At 42.1% G+C, this 22412-nt stretch overlaps 1 protein-coding gene across 5 annotated transcripts; it reads right to left on the bottom strand.

The window, feature by feature from the left end:
- Positions 1–4976: 4976 nt before the first annotated feature.
- LOC139283885 (phosphatidylinositol 3-kinase regulatory subunit alpha-like) lies at positions 4977–20605 on the bottom strand. 5 transcript variants are annotated; one of them, XM_070903954.1, is made up of 17 exons: positions 20414–20605; positions 18817–18956; positions 17626–17630; positions 16372–16464; positions 15700–15803; positions 15409–15514; positions 15111–15309; positions 14839–14921; positions 10202–10307; positions 9530–9628; positions 7814–7994; positions 7584–7709; positions 6648–6790; positions 6090–6266; positions 5920–5994; positions 5314–5484; positions 4977–5211 (listed from the first exon to the last, which is right to left on the bottom strand). In XM_070903954.1, exons 1-17 carry the CDS (start codon positions 20603–20605, stop codon positions 5022–5024), a joined length of 2190 nt encoding a protein of 729 aa, XP_070760055.1. In that variant the 3' UTR covers positions 4977–5021. The 5 variants fall into 5 exon arrangements, with proteins under 5 accessions (XP_070760055.1, XP_070760056.1, XP_070760053.1 ...); XM_070903955.1 differs by lacking the exon at positions 17626–17630 and adding an exon at positions 16638–16651 and having other exon boundaries at positions 18829–18956; XM_070903952.1 differs by lacking the exon at positions 17626–17630 and having other exon boundaries at positions 15409–15517; positions 15709–15803; positions 18821–18956.
- Between the last annotated feature and the right edge of the window lie 1807 nt (positions 20606–22412).

The following is a 22412-nucleotide window of genomic DNA, read 5'->3' as shown; positions in this document are numbered from 1 at the left end:
GTGAAGGAAAAGACACTTACACAATCAAACAAGGATATGGAAACAACTTAATGATCGATAACTTTGCAGAAGATCAGAATATTGATACTGTGTTGGTTGACATGGATTTCCTCGGTGGCAGCCAAGTCGCATTGGACTCATCAACAGGAGATCTGAATGTGACGATCACGTCAAAAGGGGAACAATTAAAACTCAGTCTGCTCAACTACAATAAAGGTTACGAACATCAGCACCTAGACTTTCAGAGCTCAGACGGAGTACATTTTAAACTGAAATCTCTAAGCTCAACTGGAGATGTCCCTTTCTTTCACATTGAAGCTTTCAAAGTGACTCTGAAACAATCGCAGGCTGAGTGCCGGTTGGACCTCAACTCTCAGAGAAATCTGTCAAAGGTCCATACAGTGCAAGGCTGTCCCTCTCAGTCCAATGACATACTAGGTAATGATCAAGACAATGCTCTAATTGGTGGATGGAAGGATGACACCTTGGAAGGAGGCGAAGGAGATGACACACTGATGGGAGGGAATGGAGCTGACATCCTGATTGGTGACCTGGGGGACGACACTCTTTATGGCGAGGATGGAAATGACACTATGATGGGAAACTCTGGCCGGGACGTCTTCATTCCTGGACCAGGAGCCGATGTAGTGGACGGAGGTCCTGGAAGAGACACTGTTCTGTACAGGGGCGATCATGACACGGGTAAAGGGGTTTATGTTAACCTGCTGACTGGACAAGGCCGCTATGCTGATGCTGAGGGGGACGTGTTGAAGGACGTGGAGACTGTCATCGGAACCATCTATTCCGATATCTTGGTGTCCGGGTACGAAAGTTCTCTTCTCAAGGGCTCGGACGGGAATGATATCTTGGTGTCCACTGGTGGTGATTACCTGATCGGGGGTGATGGAAGTGACATTTACATGTTGGCTTTCCACCATGGTTCAGTCACTATTGACAACTGTGCAAAGGACAACGCCACAGATGTGTTGTACTTGAGCTCATGGTCAACACCAATATTTGACTGCCAACTTTTATTTGACAGAGTTCTCCTGACTTTCTATGGACTCAACCAAACTACTGTTAAAATCGCACTGGAAGGCTGGATCGGTGATGATGATGAATGCGGTCATTTGAAGGTGGTTTTCAGAGAGAAGGTGTTGTCAGTGGATGGGCTGCTACAAGAGTGCCAGTTAAGACAGAAGGCAGTGGTTGAGCCTGTAGCCATAACTTGCGTTATCTTCATCAGTCTTGTCCTCCTTATACTTTTTAACAACAAAAGACGCAGGAACAAACAGGAACAAATGAATCAGTTTCTATGATGGCTGTTGCAATGTGGATTTCTGTGGTGCTGTAGCTGAAATGTATGGTTCATTGATCATTTGTCTTTTCGTCACTTATCATTTGTGGTTTGTAACTGCTTGTTGTTACTTTACTTTGTTTGGACAAACCTTGTTTTCTTATGAAATGAATTTTTCTCCATTAAAAATGTCAGTGATCCAAGTCAGACACTGTGCTTCTGTTACTGTACTCAAATGTTTCATCATATCAAATCGTGGCAATTACTGTTGCTGCAGAGTTGGTGAGAATACTTTCAATTGATCCAATGTTAAAATTAGAATGTTTGAATTATGCATTTTTCAGAATAAGCAGACAGAATTTGAGAATTAACTTAAAGCTGAGACTTTAGAGAGTTAAAATCAAGTCTCTGCTGAACTCACAGCAAATAAAAATGAGAACAAAAACAAAGAGTTCCAAGATCCTGGTGCTTTATTGTCCTCAAGTCTGACATTAACAACATGAGAGAAGCAAAGAGACAAAAAAAAAACAAAAGATGACGAACGATTTCTGATACAGAAAATACGGTTTATGTATTTTATGGAATTCAGATGATTTATAATTAAGCCAAGAAAAACACAAACACCTGGAACATCCAACATATTTCATCACCAGTGTGAAGAGGAAACAGGTCTGGGTCACGACTGCTCTGACGTCCAACATGGTTATGAAAACATAATGAGCTTGATATTGACAGTCGGTGGTTTAGTCTGAAATCAGTTGTAAGTTTTGGGCCAAAGATATCCGTTACAAACTTCGGATATCTTTGGAGATTTCCTTCATTCAAAAGTGGCACCTTATGAAAGGATCGCTGGCCCAAAACTGAAACAAATGAAAGTCAGAGAAACGACAATTAAGCCATTAGAGGAACTCCAGCTAATAATTTTAAACCAAAAATGGATAAATATTATGAAAATGGAAATATATGTAGAAATAATGAAACATAAAATAAATATTTCTGGGCCACAGATGCATCAGTAAAACAAAACGGATTTTGTGAATTTAAACAATAAAATTAATCCCACAATTCGAAAATAATGCAATGATGGTACTCTTGAATACTACATCTTGTGTTTACTCAAAGTACTTTTATGTCAGAAACACATTTGTTAGAAAATAAAATAAGATTTTCTTCAGATTTTCTAACCCTAACCCTAACAAAAAAGACAAATAAGCCCGATCGTCCCGATAACCGTAAAATGATTTTCAAACCTGCAATGACGCAACCGCAGTTGTTTCTTACTAGCAAATCATTTTAGATATTTGAGGCTTTTGCACTAACTAATATTTAAAGCAGAGAATTAAACTTGTAGACACAAACTGAAGACAAACCTAAAACACACAGTTGGTCCTTAAACCTACTTGTGGAGTTCCTCAGGGCTCAGCATTCGGCCCACTTGAGTTAAATTCGTACATAAATTATATTCTATTAAAAGTCATCAAAGAATAGTCTTTTTTTCACAAAAACCTGTGATTAATTAAAATTGACAAATTAATCAACAATGGAAACAATCTTTAGTTGCAGCCGTATTGAGATGACACGCTGAGTGTCTCGTGGTTTTAATTTGATGTCATTCTGACAAAAGATGAAGCTCAATGGACCTTAAATGTGATCATCGTTGCACAACTCTATATGAAATATGAAAATGTCCACGAGACACACAAACTGAGGCAGGTAATGAATGTCTGACACACACACACACAGATCAATATTGATTATGGTTCACTGATGAAATAAAGGAAATGTTTGTAGATGAATATTCGATGTCAGCTGATTCTCTGGATAATCTGAACAAAACAGAGACGAGATGTTTCTCACGGTGTAAAATCCTTCAGACGTTCAAACAACTGTTTTATTCATTAGTTCCTAAACTTCCTATTGTCTAACATTACAGATCTTTGCTTTGTGTGTGTTTGGTTTGGATGTTTTACACAAAAAGCAGGACTTTAGTGGCATAATTTGAATGTACTGAGTGATTCTGAGTCTGAATCCAACAGCTGTCACAAAAAATATCTGGGGGAAAAAACAAAGAGCTTGAAAAGTTCAGGACATTTCAAAACATTCTGCAACATGTTTTCCAAACCGATCCAAGAGAGGAAAAAGTTCGACTGAAGTTACCAGGTGGTTACCATGACAACAGAAGTAATACTTAAGACTCCCTCAAGTCAAGGTTCATCTCCTGTACCTGGTTTCTCTTAAAAGGAAGTCAAACGACTTAATGCACAAAAAGAAACAGAAGAGAAAAAGACATCGTGATTCAGATTTTCTTCGTTTTACGGGTGTTTACAGGCTGCATTTTGTCCATGAAACTCAGCTGAAAATCCTTTGAGTAGATCCAGAAAGACCCAGAAGATCCAGAAAGATCCAGTTCTCGTCATTCCTGAATTTCTGTCACAGTTTTGATCCAGCACAAGTAAATCTTTGTGGACTTGTGCTGACGGACGTTTATTGAAATGAAAGAATACAAGAATCATCCGTCCGCTCGGCAAAAGTAATCGACACTCTGAGGCAGCGAACGAAACAAACCTGAAGAAACGGGACCTTTAAAAACACTTGGGGGGGGGGCTGAGTCTTTGGATGATGCAGGTTTCTGTCTCCTGATATAAAAATGCGGGTCAGTCAATTCACCCTCATTTTAAACCTCGTCACTCACAGTGTTTGCAAGAAAAGTCTTTCTGGATTGTCCGCCATTTTGCCTTTGACATCATCATCATTTCATACTTGTAGTTTCAGAGTCCAGTCCAGTTGCGGTTCTGTCCTGCTGAAGTGTGCTGGATCAGCACTTCAGAGTCATGATTAAAGATAGAGTCCGTCAGTTCAGCTCCTCTGACGTTCAGACCAGCTCTGACCTCTGACCTCTGGCCTCCACGAGACAAAAGAAGGTGACGTTTGACAGTTCAGTACCTCGTACCTCCACAGACAGGAAATTAAACTGGGACATGTTGGTCGCCGTATGGAGTCGCACTGAGGTCTCATGGGACACATTAGTGAACGAACATGAAGCGTTCATGTTGCCTATCAATCATTTGGAGGCTGTTCGTTTGTACACTATATGAGCTTTCTGTCACGTCACATTCAAATCCTGACAAATGCAGCTATATATACTGAAGAGTTGAAAGTGTGCAAGAGTTGACAGAATATATGGAGGACCGTCTGAGAATCTTGTTTTACGTTTCTTTAAGGGAAACCCTGAATGCCTCTCGCGCCCTCTGAACTCTGATCTTTCAAAAAAGAAAGGAAACAAAAAGGTTCCCAAGTGATCTGGACCTGACGCGTCAGTTGAAATATGTGTTGATCTTCGGCACCAAATCAGCTGAATAACTGAACACTTATCTTTAGTTCACTGGTGTCTTTTTTTTCAGGTGGAGCTGCTAGTTCTTTCCTCACAGGAAGTTAAAGCTCCATGTGATGACTTTCACAGTAAAATAAATGTAAGTTAACAGAACGCTTCATCCTCAGTGAACTGGATTGGTTTTTTGATCCATGTGATGTGCAGCACCAGGATGTTTATTGTCTTCAAAAGTTGAACAGACTTCTTACCGTCTGTCAGGCTGTCGAACGTTTAATGCGTCACGTGGTCAGGTACTGGACTCGTTTGGGGAGACGCGATGGACCGACCGACTCGTGTTCTGGGCGTCTGCTGCTGGTCTACGCTCCCAGTATGAATGAGGAGGAACCGGGCGGGTCACCGTCTCTGCTGGCTGTAGACGGGGAAGGCCAGCGTGACGTTGAGCGAGTCGTTGTGTTGGACCAGCGAGGTGTGCTGGTAGTGCAGCACCAGCTCCTTCAGAGAGCCGTACAGGTTGTAGGGCTCCGCAAAACCAAAACCGGTACTGGTCTTGTTGATGACGCAGTGCTTTACCTCTCCGTCCACACTGAGGGAGAGAGAGACACGCAGAGATTAGAGGAGACAGACAAGTGTTTGCAGCTTCCTGAGGCACAGACAGGTGAACAGGTAAGAAACAGGTGAGTCTTACACCACAGAGCAGGCGTAGCAGCCCGGCTTGCTGCTGTCTCGGACCAGGAAGGTCCCGTCTCTCTTCCCGCGGAGCAGAGACTCGGCCTGAATGCGGTTGATGTTTCCCAAACGCCACAGACGCTCGTCATGATGAGGAAGGTCCTCCTCATCCTCCACCATGCTGTACTCACTGAGGACACATACACACACAGGACATGTTAGCGCGCGCGCACACACACGCTGCTAACAAATGTTCATGCTATCATTTAAGTGGGCAGACAGGATCCTGGTTCTGGTTCCTACTGTTCTGCTCCGTTTACAGGTTGACCGGCGTCCCTAAAGCTCAAACTGTCTTCAACAGTCCAAAGTCACATAAAGCAAATCTGACTTTTAAGTATTTATGCTTGAAAGATTTATTGTCAAAATAGTTAGTGATTCATTTTCTGTGGATGGATTACTTGTTCTCAGTTCTCGGCGCCTTCTGAAAGCCACTGTAGTCACGGTGAAACAACAGCAGCACCTTTAACACGAGCTGGTGTGTGCTGACGTTAACGTCCCGACACACTGGGGGGGGGGCACCACAGCCAGGACTGTTCCAAGTCTTTAACCATCAAGACAAACTTACTCCTCTGTGGTTTCGTTCTTCAGGCCGAGCCACTCGTTCAGTTTCCTCTGACGAACTCCCTTCTGGGTCAACCACCTGACACACACACACACACACACACACATCAGTTAGTATAACGTGTTGAAGTACAGCTTTGATGTGATCTGTGTGTTTCTGAGTGTGTATCTTACATGAGGTACTGGTCCCTGGTCTTGCGGAGCTGGATCAGGTCCGGTTTGATGCTGTTCATCTTCTTGTCGATCTCTCTGTAGTCAGCGGCCTGTTTCTTCAGGTCCACCTCCAGGTGGCGCTTACTGTCCACGATCTCACTGATCCGAGACTTCAGCTTGTCGTAGTTCTCCATGATCCTTTGGAAAGATGAGAGCGAGGTTTACTTGCTACACACTAAACGAAACAAGACGTTTAATTGCCTCATCTGGTGTAAATAAAAGTTTCAAAGTTGTTTGAGATTAGTTGGAGTCTGATTTGCAGTTTCTGTAAACTGGTCCAGGTGGCCCAGAGGCGATTCTGCCAACCTAAACACTGACCAACTGGACCCTGCTAGACCCTACAGTGAGTCCAGGAAGTTGATCTGACTGCATAACAAACCTTTTTTCTTCTTCTAAATTTACCAGCAGGTGGTTTCTTCCTGCAGGCTCTGGTGCCATGGCAACTAGGGCTCCTTCAAATGTGTGTCTGTGTGTGTGTTTTAAAGGTCTCTTGTCACGGTTGCCGTGGCAACAGCCTACCTCTGGATCTCCTTGTCGTTGCCCTCTCGACGAAACTTCTCGATGTACTCTTTGCTGAAGCGCTCCTGAGTCTGACACTGCTCCTCGAAGATCTTTATGGTCTCGTTGAACGCCTCGATGGCCGTCCTCTTCATCTGGATCTCCTGAGGGGTGAGGAGGAGGAGGGAGAGGAAGAAGAAAAACAGGACGAGTCAGAGAAGGAGAAAATCTGTTGCATTTCATCTCTAATTTTTCTCTTTGCTCACAGTGAGTGACAGAGGCGCCCCCTTGTGTTGTTTGTCTGTTATTACAACAGTGTTGACAATAAGAACGACTCCTGTGCAGAAACCATTTGTCTTAATAAGTAGACTCGAGGTTACAGTGGACACTTTCAGTTTATTCTTTGTGTCGTCTGTTGTTCTACTGGAAGTTTGACTTTCACAGCCAAACAAAGATCCTCTGATAACTCTTACTGGAGACTCACTGTAGACTTGAATCACTGAACTCCATCTGGTCTCAGATCCACAAATAGATCCTAATTACATGATTCAGGGCGAATGGCTTTTGGCTGTCAGGCCCCAACATAGGCCCCTAGCTTATGGTCATCATCCACATCTCTTTTAACTAAGAACATTTACTCAAGTACTGTACTTAAGTCCAATTTTGAGGTACTTGTACAAGATCTGAGTACTTCTCCCACCTTCTCTTTAAAGACTAGTTTTTATAAAATGGTATAAATAAATAAAAATAAATGGTTAGGATTATTATTCTGCTTGTATTTATATTCCATTTACTTTGAATTTAGTTTCTTTTTAATGATTTATCTTTTTATTGTAAGCATGTTTTAGTGTTTTATCTGTCGTTTTATTACTTTATGAGTCACAGCTGCAGAGGTGTGTCTGGGAGCTCATCACACCAGCAGAGTACTGTAGTGTACTGTAGTGTATCGTGGTGTACCTGTGAGGTCCTGGTGTACTCCTCATACAGTCTGTCGTACTCTCGATTCTTCTCCTGGTACTGCAGATGATACTCGTGGAGCTTCTTCCCCACAGCTTCGATGCTGTCCTCCTTCACCACCTGGTCCTGGACAACAAGAACACAACAACAATGCGTCCAATAAGACCAACCCAGTCAATGAATTGTGGTCTGAGCAACACAACCGGCTGACCATCGGACAGTCTACAGACCTGCTGGTGTTTGGAGACTGGGTAGAGCAGCTTGACGTCCAGTTTGGGGTTGTACTGGGCGAGGGACTCGTGGCGGTAATGGTTGATCAGCTCCACCACTGAGCTGAAGGTTAGAGGGTCGGAGAAGCCGTACTTCCCCTCTCGATGGAAGATCTTTATCAGTTTGTTGTTGCCTCCTTTCCTGAAGGTGATCAGAGGACATTCGTCCATTAAAACAAACCAGTGTATATTTTCATCCATGCAAACTGGTGTCTGACATTTTATCCACAGAGCCAGTGGGACTGTACTATTAGCTGTACTAATACTAATAAGTATATACATTTATTTTTTTGTTTTTATGAATACTCAACATTATTATATACAACATTAAAAAAAGTAAAAGTCCTGCATTAAAAATCCTACTTACATAAAAGTACAGATGTACTTTCAGTAAAATGGACTTAAAGTAAAGCAGTAAAAGTACATGTTCTGCAGTAAAATGTCTCCTGTGAACGATATCTGATTCTATCTGACATTATAAGATTGTTAATACTGACGCATCAATGTGAGAGCAGCATTTACTGTTGAGCTGCTCGAACTACTTTATATACAGTTAGCTAGTTTAACTGCTTTATATACAGTTAGCTAGTTTAACTACTTTATATACAGTTAGCCAGTTAACTACTTTATATACAGTTAGCTAGTTTAACTACTTTATATAGAGTTAGCTAGTTAACTACTTTATATACAGTTAGCTAGTTTAACTGCTTTATATACAGTTAGCTAGTTAACTGCTTTATATACAGTTAGCTAGTTTAACTGCTTTATATACAGTTAGCTAGTTTAACTGCTTTATATACAGTTAGCTAGTTAACTACTTTATATACAGTTAGCTAGTTTAACTACTTTATATACAGTTAGCTAGTTAACTACTTTATATACAGTTAGCTAGTTTAACTACTTTATATACAGTTAGCTAGTTTAACTACTTTATATACAGTTAGCTAGTTTAACTGCTTTATATACAGTTAGCTAGTTAACTACTTTATATACAGTTAGCTAGTTTAACTGCTTTATATACAGTTACCTAGTTTAACTACTTTATATACAGAATCAGAAACTGTTTATTGCCAAGTAACATACATTACAAGGAATTTGCCGTGGTCTGATGGTGCTACATTTTTTTAACATATAATCTGACAGACAACAAGCATGTAAAAATATAAAGGTAAAAGAATAAGACAAGATAAATAACAAACAGTGCAGTGACCAAAATAAAGTGTCCAGTATTGTTCAGTAGGGGGTGCGTGCGTTAATATAACGTATAAACGTTAGTTAGTTTTAATGTCTAGCATTTTGTTTTTGGTTTAATCCTGTCATATACCGTATTCCCGGTGAAATGTCAGGAAGGTATGAACGTATGAAATAATAGATACCGCCCAAGAATATTTGGTACTTTAAGTATATTTTGATACTAACACTTCTGTACTTGAATGCAGAACTTACTTGTAACAGAGTATTTTTACACTTTCACTGAAGTAAAACATCTGAATACGTCTTCCACCACTTTGGGACGCCTGATGTGTGGATGATTTTTAAAAATGTACTTTTCATTTATGCATATAGTAATGTAAAAATGCAAAACAAATTGGTTTAAATGATATATTATTTGTATGAGATTTGGTTGGGTTTCAGGAGGCCTGTGATGATGTGAGGCGACAGTGATGAAGAGTTTACCTCAGAGTCAGAGTGTAATCTCCATGCATCTTAGTGGAGGCGTCTCGAACCAGGAACGTACCGTCAGCTGTGTCTCTCAGCTTCTCATTCACCTCCTCTCTACAAACACACACACATAAAACACACACCACGTCAAAACATACAACCCCAGATCACTGATACGACAGGGTTCTCCTTTCATTCATCATCTGCAGCCATTTTGAAGCAGAAGCCTCAACTGGATCCTGACTGGGATCATCTGGGATCTACTCCAGTCTTGTCGTCATGAGTGAATGAATGATGCTTGTAATGACATGATGTAATGAGTTTTATGGTAACTTGATTCTACCACTGTTTGCAAACTGTGTATTGTGTATAGCTTGTGTCTTGGGCTGTTTTGTATCCATTTTACTGTCAAGTTTTGTGTATTTTAAAAGGCCCATCTGAAGACGGCCACTGCAAACTATAAATGTTGTGGCATTGGTTCATATTATATATACACGTGTCCCTAATAAATAAACATTAAATAACATAAATAAATGTGTCAGTATGAAATGAACCCAAACTGGCTGCCTGATTATAAACCACTCATGAATTCTTTGTAAAATGTATTAACCAATAAACTTTGAAATGTTTTGCTACATGCTACTGGATGGATGCATGTATCTGTGTGTGTGTGTGTGTGTGTGTTACCTGGAAATGTCTCCCCAGTACCACTCTGCGTCCTGCAGGGAGATACTGTTGTTGAAACTACTGGAAGGTGCTGGAGTCGAAGACTTGACCGGTTTAGGAGGCAACGCTGCAACAAAGACAGAAAGTGGACACTTGTATTGTCATAGTGTCGGGTACGTGCGCTGAATCAATAGCTTCAAACGAGTTTTTAATTCTCTATACAATCATTCTGGAAGTCTGTTTTATGATCAAATATTCAGAGAAAGCCGATCGATCAGGCGGCCCGATGATCGCTCATCACAGATACATCAGTGCCTGATATGTGTCAGCTGATCAGCAAATGTCAGTAGACAAATTATTTGTTTGATTTAGAAACAGAGTTTGTCCATCAGAGGACTCTGACAAGTTGATTCTTACACTGTTAAATGTAAAAAGTTTACAAAAGCATGCAAATCCAAACACGATGAATGCTAGGTGCTGCCTGACGCCCGAAATGTCACATGATGATACACTAATAAATGTTCATTTATCTAGTGTGCAGACTGTATTTAAAAAACAAACAAACAATCAATCGTGATTCAGATCCCACATTTGTGAATCATTTTAAAAATCAACTCAGAGCTCTCTGGTGGACAAACTCTGTAATGGAGACCTGAAACCTTGTTTGTCATTTCTGTACCGACATCTTGTTGATCTTGAGATGATCAATGCTACCTGTGATAAGCTAATATCGGCTGAGTGATCGCTCGAGTCAACACCACATACGACTTTAATTAATGTTTATCATAGATCAGCATAGTTTATCATAGGTTTTCTGCATGTGTATCGGCTGCCTATTAATACATTTTATCTACCAATCTACCAATTAAAGTTTTATATTATATATGTTATATTTTCTGTTATATATACTTTCATAATCAAATCTAAGGAACGCTTATCAAAAATCTTTCATGTGTTTTTTAACGGTAAAACATTCGGCCTGCACGATAAACACCTTCACACACTGAGCATCTACAGGAGGCATCGTTCCCTCCGTCCCTTCAGAACACAACCACACTGTGTGTAAACCTGCAATAACTACGATATTTTGGGCACTTGGGGGGGGGGGGGGTGACATTGTTAGCAAACAGTTGATTACAGTTGTGTAATTTCCCCCCGGGGATCAATTAAGTATTTCTGATTCCGATTTCCTCATCCAGCAGTCACAGAGAAACACCATCCTCCATGTGGAGTCATGCTTGTGTCTCCTGATGAATCAAGTCCAGAATTCTCTCTCTGTTAGCTCCGTTTCTGGTCTCCTCCACCTCCTGAGGGAAACATCTGGCTCTGTAGCTGCTAAATGCTGCACTATGTTCAGCAACTCATCTCTGACTGAGTCTGTCTGCTGTCTGTGAACCAGGACAGATAAACCAGGACCTGAGAGTGAACCAGGACAGATAAACCAGGAGCCGAGAGTCACTTAAAAGCTCCGTGATGATTCTCTGGAGGCTCATCACTACCAAAGACAACTTTCACAGTGTTGTCACGTTGTCACTTATAGTTATATATATTGATTATAGCCTTTAATGTGAAGCATCAACTCTCAGGCTGATTTGGGGGGATACGTCTCCCTAGTCACGACTGACAAAACACAGACAATAAACCTACACGCAACAGTCAAGACAAAGAGCCCCATTTGTTACTTGTCAACTCAGGTGATACACCTCCATACCTGCAGCACCACAACACACCCTGCAGGAAGTTCACTCACATGTAGTCTCAGTAAAATACAGTCATTTTAAAAAAGGTGTAATTATGCTTCAGTCACGTGTACATCAGAGTCGTTCAGACACATTGACGTGTTTCTTTTATACTTTTACAGATTGGTGATATAACAGACGTAGAAAAGAAAGAAAACACAGGAAAAAAATTCAGTTTCACCCCGTTGACAGTTTGAAGAAAAAAACACGACAGGAACGCAAAAAAAAAAAATTTATCAACGTAAACGGACGAGACAATGACAGGAGGGCAACGGTATAAAGTGCACTGAACAGTCATTCGTTTTCCTGCTCTGCTAGAAGATCACTTGTGACAGAACTGCGACCAAAGTCTTATAGAAAAAGCAGAGGAAGCTACCCGGCAGGACGCTGGACGCTGGATAAACCAACCAGCTTGCTTGACGCGCAGCTCCGCATGACGTATTGTTGAGATTTGAGAGCGTGAGCGTTGGCTCCATAACGCCCTTCTCTGCGTAGGTTCGTGAAGACGTTTTTATGTATCTTTGCAGAAGCGTAAGTCAATACAATGACTTCCATAAGGTTTTATTAAAAACATTATATAGAAGAACTCATGATGGAATTTGAATCATCATATAATCTGATCAAAACACCATTTTACAATTAGCAGGAAACCTACAACGGCCATATTATCCGTACACAGTCTGACTGCCAGGTGTTGGTCCCCTCTAGGTTCAGGTCTGAGCTCATACCTGGACTCTGCATGTTAATGTAGCAGAGGATCTTGTCTCGTCCTCTCACCGGCTCGGCCTCGGCCCGGCCTCCCTCCTCTCGCTCCATGTCGGCCTCTAAACCTTCTCCCACCTCCACGATGCTTCAGAGGTGAAACCAAACATGGATCCTTCTTTTCTGGGTCTCATGATGTCCTGCCTACAGCCGAGCGCTGCGATCCTGCCTCGAAAAAACTGACGTCATCTCGAAGGAAACAGGTCCGGGCTACATTCTCCTGACTGAGCTCTATTTTCCGGTCTTTTCGACTGTCTGACTGACTGTCGACTGCACTGAAATCTGGAAGATATCCTCTTTAACTGCTCCCTCTCTGCACCTGCAGGTAGATTTTTCACATTTTTACCTTTGACTTGTCTACAGAGAAACTAACCGCCTGGAAAAACATTTCTTTTGCATGTATCAGATTTCTGCAGTCACGTTCAGTGTGAAAGATTTAAAACGACGCAACTTTCTCTCCGTCCGTCTCCCTCTCTCCCTCTCTGAAAACCAGCCTCAGTTCAAAGCTCAGGAGAGCAGCTTGGAGATGTGTGACATCACCGTTGCCCCCAGCCAATCCTGCGATGGCAGTGATATCACCGAGGCAACACCCCCCTCCCCTCCCGTCCTCTCCTCTGCTGCATCTTTCACTCTATGGATGGATGATGTCATCGTTTCAGCTGCCGCTCAGTCTGACCGACTGGCTGATCAACACACTGACTCAGAGGCCGACCGAGTGAAGGGATGAATAAATGAATTAATGACTGAATAAGTAACTGCTCACTGACCGAAGGATCAAAGAATCACGTGTCCATCATCTTCAATTAGTTGTCACTTATTTAATCTACAAAATGTCAATGTCAAGAGTCTACAGCATGCCAGCAGCTCTGTGAGGCTGTGCAGTGGTGCTTTGAGCTAAATGCTAACAGCAGGTATACCGTTCAACATAACCATCTTAGTTTAGCCTGTTAGCATGCTAATTAGCAGTAAACACAAAGTTCAACCTTTTGGACAAATGCCAGTAAGGTTTCAGGATGCAGCACAGCACAGAGAGTAAACTTACAGACGAAGAACTTCTTCCTGTTTTTTGACTCATGAAACCACAACGTTTTAATTTGGTTTTTATCTTTCTGCTGCTACTGTTTCCTGTGGTACACCCCAAGGATGACACCCCCGGATGAAAAGTCAGAGGATCACCTCTGCCATCGTGAATGTCTGAACATTTCATGACAATCCATCCAATAGTTTCACTAAAAAACACAAATTTGAACCTCATGGTGGCGCTACAGGAAAAGTCAGAAGGATTCATCCTCTGAGAAACATGAACGTGTGAACGAAACATTTTTCATCAGTTGTTCACGCTGCCAACATGGTTACAAACAGAGAAACCAAGCTTGTATCATTTCAGCACTATGATCAATGCTACTTTCATTTTTCAATACCGATGCCACGACAACCAAGTTTCAGAACCAAATCCATACTTTGTTTTATACCTTAAACTGAGGAACATAAACCTGATTATCTATTAAACTTACAACAACAAGAACAACTTTGTCTAAATAAAAAAGTCTAAAACTGGCAGAGTTTTGATTGAAAATCCAGTATATGATATGAATATCATCATATCTCATATATAAAAGCAGGTATAGAGCTGACATTTTCAGCCTTTGACCGTTATTAATACTCCACAAAGCTCCAATTAGGGAGGCTATATTGACAAATACTGTCAGGAAATCACTGCCATCATATTTCTAGATCATTTATCCCTCAATAATCTCATCTGGATGAAAAATGTGACAAACATCTGACATTTAAGCCTTGAGATTGAGCAACAGTTGTGACTCAGATCCAGCGTGACGCTGCTTCACTGCTGTCAGAGGAACAGAAAGTGATGATGATCGAGGACTCTGCACCCGTCACAGCTGTCCTATAAAAGGGTTGAGGTGCTTTTGCAGCTTTGCTTCTTATTAAAAAAGGTGCTTCGAGTCTTTGTTTTTACTCCTCGTGTAAACAGCTGACTGGGTGAATTAAAGGGTTTCATGTCGACAAAAACATGTTCAGATGAAAGTGTGTAAACTGTTTTCTCTCGTCAACACGTCATGTGATCACAGCAACGATTACGCTCTCCTCCATTAACCAACCACACACACACACACACACACACACACACACACACACCTGGTGCAGCCTGGTTCATGTTGAGCTCGCTGGTTATCAGAACCTCCAGAACCTGAACCAGAGGATCCAGACTGGACTCAGACCTGAACAGGAACAGAGAGTCACAGGTTGGGTGAAGGAGAGGATAACCTTTTATATTTTAATGTTCATAGTTTCAACAAGTCATGTGTCATGATCAGGGTTAGGCCTTTAGTTTAAGTTTATTATGTTAATGAGGGTACTCACTAGTAAAGAAAGACAAACGTGTGTGTGTGTGTGTGTGTGTTACTGACCCTGCAGTCTGTCTGAACAGAAGAGGACTGAAGCTCTCTGCCAGGTTTCGGGGGCTCAGCTGGTTCCTGGCTCCATTCAGACAGAGTCGGGCCAAGTGTCGGACCACGCTGAGCAGGGTCAGGCCGTACTGGGCCGGGCAGGTCGGCGAGCTGGCCACCCCCCGCAGCACCTGGGCACAGTCCTCCAGGTCCCGGACCTCTGCAGACCAACAAAGGAGGACAGAACTGTTAACAAACACCGTCTGTAATGTTAAAGACCGTAGTGTGTGAGTACTGGGAGGGGCCACTCTGGTCTGACCTTGCACTGCATGAATCATGTCGGCCTGCAGCGTGGAGGGGAGGACGGCACCGGGGAGATCCTGCAGGAACCGGACCACCCCGTCACACAGGGAGGAAACCTCCAGCTGCTCCAGGTCTGAAAAACAAACACACCTCAGGTTAAGGGATCGAGGCTCAGCTATCCACAGTTCCTCTAAAAGACCTGGACTCAGTTACAGATGCAGACTGTTCTTGACCGGGGGGCCGTGGGGGTCTGGTGGGTACGACGCAGACCACAGACCGCCAATCACCCTTCTGTATTTTAGAAAACATGTCTGACAGCAGAAGAAGGCGGCTCCTCACCAGTGTCAGCCAGCTGCCGAGTGTCCAGACCTCCTCCACTCAGACTGCGATACACACCGGGACTGTCCAGACCTGCAGGGACACACCAACAACACAACACATGACCAAACAGTCTCAAGTGTCAGGTATAAACAGCCGAGTGATGATCCACGTTACATACAGACAGAGGAGAGAGAGAAGTGGATTAAACTCAGGACACACTCTGGACATTTTAATGTTATTTTCTGCCAGGACTCTGGTTCTCCATGTGAAGCTCACTACAGGTGCTGTCCCCCATGAGACGGGCAGTGAGGACGGAAGAGCAGTTTGAAATGTTGAAAATCTTCTATAGCGGTCCAAACACGATGCACCGGTTAATAAACCTTTACCCCCCATTTAATAAAGTTAGAGCAGAAACGATTAATCGATTAGAAAATTAATAATAAGTGATTTTTGATGTAAAACCATTTGCTGGTTCCAGGTTTCAGAAAGCAGAAAGGTTCATGTAGGATGTGACTGAACTCCTGCAGTGTGACGACGTTTGCTTTGTCTTGATGTAGAGAACAGCTGAGTGCAGTTGTGTCAGACATCAGAAACACATGATATCATGTATGTAGCATGTGTTAATGTTGGTGTGTGTGTGTGTGTGTGTGTTTGGTACCTTTGCTCTCTATGGCCTCCATCAGTCTGCTGAGGAGAGGAGGGGCTGTGTCCGGGGGTCCAAACTGCTCCGGGAGGTCTGGCAACATGAAGCCTAAACACAAACACAACAAGCTGTTGAACACGACGACACACAGTATCTGTGGGTGACACTCTCCTGCTGAATCATCAGAACTAAAGATGAACAGTTAGAAAATATCTGGCTCCTTCATCAGAGCTCCGCTAACAACAAGCTGAAGCTAAAGATGACACACCCAGCTGTTAAACTCTGGTCACTGTCTCTGGGTCTCTGATTCGCACACCTGACCGGCTTCTTGTCTGTAGCAACAGAAGCTGATGCTCATGGGTAACGTAGTTTAATGAACAGTCTGATGGCCAGAACATAAACTTGGTTACGTTATCCAGGAGAGCCCTGAGTTTATAGAGCTGCTCTTCAGACATAAGAATATATAACATTTGTGGCTCCGTCTGTCTGTTAAAGTGACGGCTTCTTGTTCTTCAGACTGAGACGTTAACGTCCCTCACGGCTTCATTCAGAGATGACAGCATATTTACAGAAAGAGACACAACATTTGGCGGAGAGTGGAAAATGTTAGGATATGAAGGAAGAAGAGTGATGTCTGTTCTCTCTCAGGCTGCATCACTGATGGATTTTAAAATGTATTTTGCTGCTGAAGTCTTAATGAGCATCATGAGCAACGCAAAATAACAAATGTGATACGATACGCAATATTAAATTCAGACTTGTGTCCTGTTGAAGGTGAAACAGGAATGGTTCAGGTGTGACAGTCAGACTGTTGTTGTGATGTAAAAGTGACTCGGGTGTTTATTCAGACATGAGACCGACATGTTAAATTGCTATATGATTAATGTAAAGGGAGCAGGTCTGAAAGAGGATTTGTGTTGACGAACATTAAGGAGATCAGTAGAAGAAAACACTGAAATGGAGATTTACAGCAGGTGCAACACCTTCAGGAGGCAGCAGCTCCTCCAGCTTCACTACTCTTCACAGGAGAAGCTCAAACCGCTTACAGTACTTTTAATATGAAAGGGTGAAAGCAGCAGGAAGCAGAGTGAGCTCAGGGCGCAACAGCCAGAGCCTACTAGCTTTCACCACAACACACACACACACACGCGCTGCGGATACCATCAACACACACAGCATATAGTAAATCACACACGCACTTCCTGTGTTCTCTGGTAAGGCTGGTGGCAGCAGAACAGAGCTGAGATCTGTTCTGTCAGCAACCACAACCCTGACTAAACATCAGCTCTGTGTGTGTGTGTGTGTGTGTGTGTGTGTGTGTGTGTGTGTGTGTGTGTGTGCACCCCAACACGTGAAGCTTTTACTCTGCAGATGCTGTTTGAGGTTTTCTATAATGTGTTTTCTGTCTCATGGTTTAACTTCAGGCTCAAAGTACAAAGTAATGCCACTTATTTCACTTCAGTTGTTGTTGTTGCTGTGTGTGTGTGTGTGTGTGTGTGTGTGTGTGTGTGTGTGTGTGTGTGTGTGTGTGTGTGTGTGTGTGTGTGTGTTATTGTGCATAAAGCTGCTGCTGAGGAAGCAGCTGAAGGAAACTCAAGTGTGTGAGTCACACTGAGCCACTTTTCAGGCTAAAAACTCTCATAAGTTTCTTCTTGAAACATTAAGAGGATTTACAACAACAGTAATACTGAACTGTAATAATCTATCATCAGCTATTAAAACACTAGAGAATTTGGAGAAATCTGTGCTGCAACAGTTCACTTAAGATCAGGTACAGACAATATCAGGAGAATTAATCTGTGTCTCCCGACTTCATCATGTCGCAGATTTCTTCTATTCTCCAAAACCTTAATGAAGCAGTAGAGCCACGGTCAGCCGGAGCACGAGGCCATGAAGGAGCATCATTCATTCAGATATATAAATCCTTAAAGGCCTTTCTGTTTGGCCAACATGCACCGAAGAATGTTTCAGCATATACAACGTGTGTGCTGCTGCAGTTTATCAACGATCCATCTTTTTAATACATGGGGGTCAAGTCAAGAGAATGTATTTATAGAGCACATTTAAAGACAGAAACAACACTAACCATGTAGTCATATCAATAATCTCAAATGGATTCAACTGTAGTGATCAACAAACTGTTCTGAGAGCAGCAATGGAAAACCTTTCACTCCAGTGGAAGCATATATAATACAAATAAAATGGGGCCTAAAATGGAGCCTTGGGGTACACCACAAGAGAGAGCCTTTGTGCTTGGTGGCCGCAGAAGAGAAAAACTATGGGATGATTTATCAGAATGAACCAGTCAAAGAACATTTCAAAGTCATGAAGGGAGGCACTGAACACATGTTATCCAGAGATGGATCAGCCGCTATTAAAGGCTGCAAATCAATCGTTTTCCCTCTGAGGATTAACAGCTGATCACCTGTTGGATCATCAGCCTGACTGATCTTTGTGTACTCACCCTCGGACTCGGAGTCGGTCCTCACCGACGCTGCAGATGGAGATGGAGGTCTGGGAGGGCGGGGCTTCGGTGTGGGTGGAGACATCCTCTTTCTGCCAACAAACTCCACGTACGTCCCCGGAAAGTCGCCTTTCTCCTGTCAGCCAGAGAGGGACGAGTTAGAGACGTCTACGTCTGACAGAAACTGTGTGTGCTGTAAACTGTAAATATACTGGCCACTATTCTTAAAGAACATGTAAGGGATTGTTATCAAGAATGTTTGCTCCTGTCATGTGTTTATGTTAGAATGAATATCGACCAATACATCCCTTTGAAATAAAAAGAGAAAAGCTGTAATCTGTTGTTGTTGCATAAAGAAGTTTAACTGGTGGGAGGATTCATTCTTTGCTGGTTGAGTGAGAAAGATGATTAATGTGTAGAATATTGTATGAGCACAATGACAGGAAAGTTTGACATTTGAAGTGATAACATCAGAGTCAACACAAACTGTGGGGGGGGGGGGGGGAGAGAGTGTTTCCTCCAAACAGGTGAAATGGAAACTTTAAATTGCCTGTAGGTGTGAAACCGAGTCGCTTGTTTTGTCGTTTGTGTGAAAAAAACTCGACACTAAGATGAACAGTGACGGCTGAAAGTGGCTGCAGCTTCATTCAAACAGTGATGAGGATGATGAAGCTCTCAAGATGATATTCCTCCAGTCATATCTAAATCATCATAAAAAGTCAATATTTAATGAGTAAAACAGAGGCCTTTTCAGCTCAACCTCCGGACACTAACCAGTTTAATGTAGAATATTATAAATATTAGATTGTTTAGAGGATAAAATGTCAAAACTTTCACCAGCATTATGAAGTATTCTTATTCTGTTGGCGTGGTGGAGTTTTCCAGACCTCTGTAGCCGCTGCTCATTAGCTGATACTAGCATAACACACCTCAGTCTCACACACAGCTGTCAGACGGAGAGTTGCATTGTGGGTAATGTAGGTGCCAGTCTCTGGTTCTGCTGCGTCATTTTTTATCCTTTTTTTTATGTTAAAGGAACCCCATGATTGACGCCTGATTCATCACCTGATCGATCAATGATCTGTCTGTCAGACTGTCGGTTGGATTTCTGGCAGGTCAGAAAGTTTGGTTGCCTGTCTGCAGTTTGAGCAGCTCCACAGTCTGATTCCCAACATGGCTGCTGTCAGATGTGTTATAATAAAGTGTAGTAAGCTTGTTTTAATATTACTGGAGGAGTATTTTATATGTTGTGGATAAAACTGAGACTGAGCTGTGATATAAGACCGAACTACACTGCAGAACAGACACCATGTCTGCAGCTTTTTCTTCTCTGTCTTTCTGTCAGCATCGTCTTTCTTGAATACACTTTATTGGACAAAACACACCAGCGGTTCAGTGTGAGCTCCCGCTCAGTTGCTCATATAGTCGCAGGTTCTGCTAGCAGAAAGGCCGATTAAAACGTATAATGTGAGTCAACACATCGCACACGATTAGTGAAAAACGCACAGTGTCTGTCCACCTTAACTGGGACAAACCAGACTTAACTAGACCTTCCCAGCCCCGACTGTCTAACGGGTCAGTGTGGTGTCGTACCTGCGTGGTCTCGTTGAAGCCCGGCAGCCAGCCGATCTCTGACGGTCGCTCTTCGGCTCCGTTGCTGCAGCCGAGTGCCAGCAGCGCTCCTTTACTGACCAGCAGCATGTCCCCAACATGTAGGTCGATGTCCTCCTCTCTCTCCTTCTTGTAGTCGTACAGCGCTCGGTACTGAAAGCCCTCGGAGCTCATCGTGACGTCTGCTGCTGAAGGCTGAGTATGGCTTTACAATAACTAGCAAAAACAGCTCTGAATAAAAAAATAGAAAAATAGGATTTTTTCTTATCCTGAGAGGATCTAATGTGGAGAACCTGGACTGAGTAAATATGGCGTTTCCAGCTGTCTGTATGTCTCTCCTGTCTCCATGTCTGCTAAAGTCCTGTCATCCCTCCAGGCCGAGCCACAGCCGCTCAATCAAAGCATCCTCGCCGTTCATGAACAGGAGTCTCAGCAGAGGTGGCGGCCACATCTGGGGAGGCGACGAATCAACCTGTGACACGAGAGGAGGCCACAGTTGATGAACAATTAGTGAGTTAATACAGAAAATGTATCAGCAACTAGTTGGATGATTGATTAATCGATTAAGTCATCCATCCTCTGGCTCCAGCTTCTCCAATGTGAGGAGTTTCTGCTTTTCTCTGTTTTGTATCTCAGTAAACTGAATATCTTTGGTTTTGGACTGTCGTCTGTTGATGGACAGATTTGAAGACGTCACTTAGAAATAAAAATAAGAACAAAGAACTAGAAAACTGTATCATACAAACAACTGATTAAATCTTTTCAGAAAGCAGAAAATGAAATAAAAAATGCATCAAAGAGTCACATAATAAAGACAATGGTTGTGAAACAGTAGTAGGTGGATTGTTTATCTTTTGCCTTAAAAAGGCAGAAGGATTTGACTCTTTCTTAATTAAAGGAGGTGGTGTATTCTATTCCAGGGCACCAGCATGCAGAGAGGAAACCTGACCCGTCTTACACTCAAATCTAAAAGGTTTTCCCCAACAATACTTTCTTCCACACTTTTCTTTGAGAAATAAACTGGTTTTCTTTTCTACAAAACAATAGGTGCAGTCACATGCGCTCAGCATCTATATACAGTCGGTTGCCATTAAGTACCTAATATGTACCTAATAAACTGGCATCTGAATGTACATTTTATATTCAACCTCTCAAATATGGGGGCAATGATTTGATGGCTCTTTACTTGGCAGTTAAGTTACTCTTAAAAACAAAACTGCAGGGTTTCTCCCCAGGCGCTGTGGTGAAGCACCAGACCCTGATGTATCTGGTCTTGTGATATATCTAGTTATATATAGTATATAGTTCTTATTATTATTATTATAATAGAAACTAGAAGAAGAACAACAAATACACAATATCTGGCAATTGTGCAAAATAGCACTTCTGTGCATTCTTCTAATTTCGTGTTTCATGAAGGAGCTTTCAGGATTTTAGAGGTCAGTTTCAGCTCTGCTATAAAACACAGTGAGAAACCTCTTAAAAACGTGTGTGTGTGTGTGTGTGTGGCCATCCTGATTTGAGCACATCCTGTTTTTCTGACACTTTAATTGAATTAAAATAAAAAATAGTCCAAAACCCAAAGATAGTCTGTTAACATTGATATAAAAATAGCGCTGAAACGATTCATCTATTAGTCAATCAACAGGAAATGAATCAGCAATTATGTTGATGCTCAATTCATTGTTTAAATATTTAAAAAAGATAAAATTTGGTTGTTTGTGGCTTTTCATTGTCTTGTGTGATAGTAAACCGAGTATCTGACACAAGACTTTGTCATCTTCAGGGTTCATAAAAAACTGTGATGGGTTTTCGTTATTTTCTGACATTTTATAACCACACGAGTCATCGAGAAAAAAGACTAATCAGAGTATAACAACTCTAAAATCCTCACAATGGAGAAGCTGGAATCAGAAAATGACATTTTAACTTGAAAGTAATCAATAATATATCAATTATAAATATAAAACAATGTTCGTGA

The sequence above is a fragment of the Enoplosus armatus genome, chromosome 4 (assembly GCF_043641665.1).
Source record: "Enoplosus armatus isolate fEnoArm2 chromosome 4, fEnoArm2.hap1, whole genome shotgun sequence".
Taxonomy (NCBI): domain Eukaryota; kingdom Metazoa; phylum Chordata; class Actinopteri; order Centrarchiformes; family Enoplosidae; genus Enoplosus; species Enoplosus armatus.
Note: the sequence above shows the minus strand (reverse complement) of the source record. Positions and strands in the feature narration are given on the sequence as shown.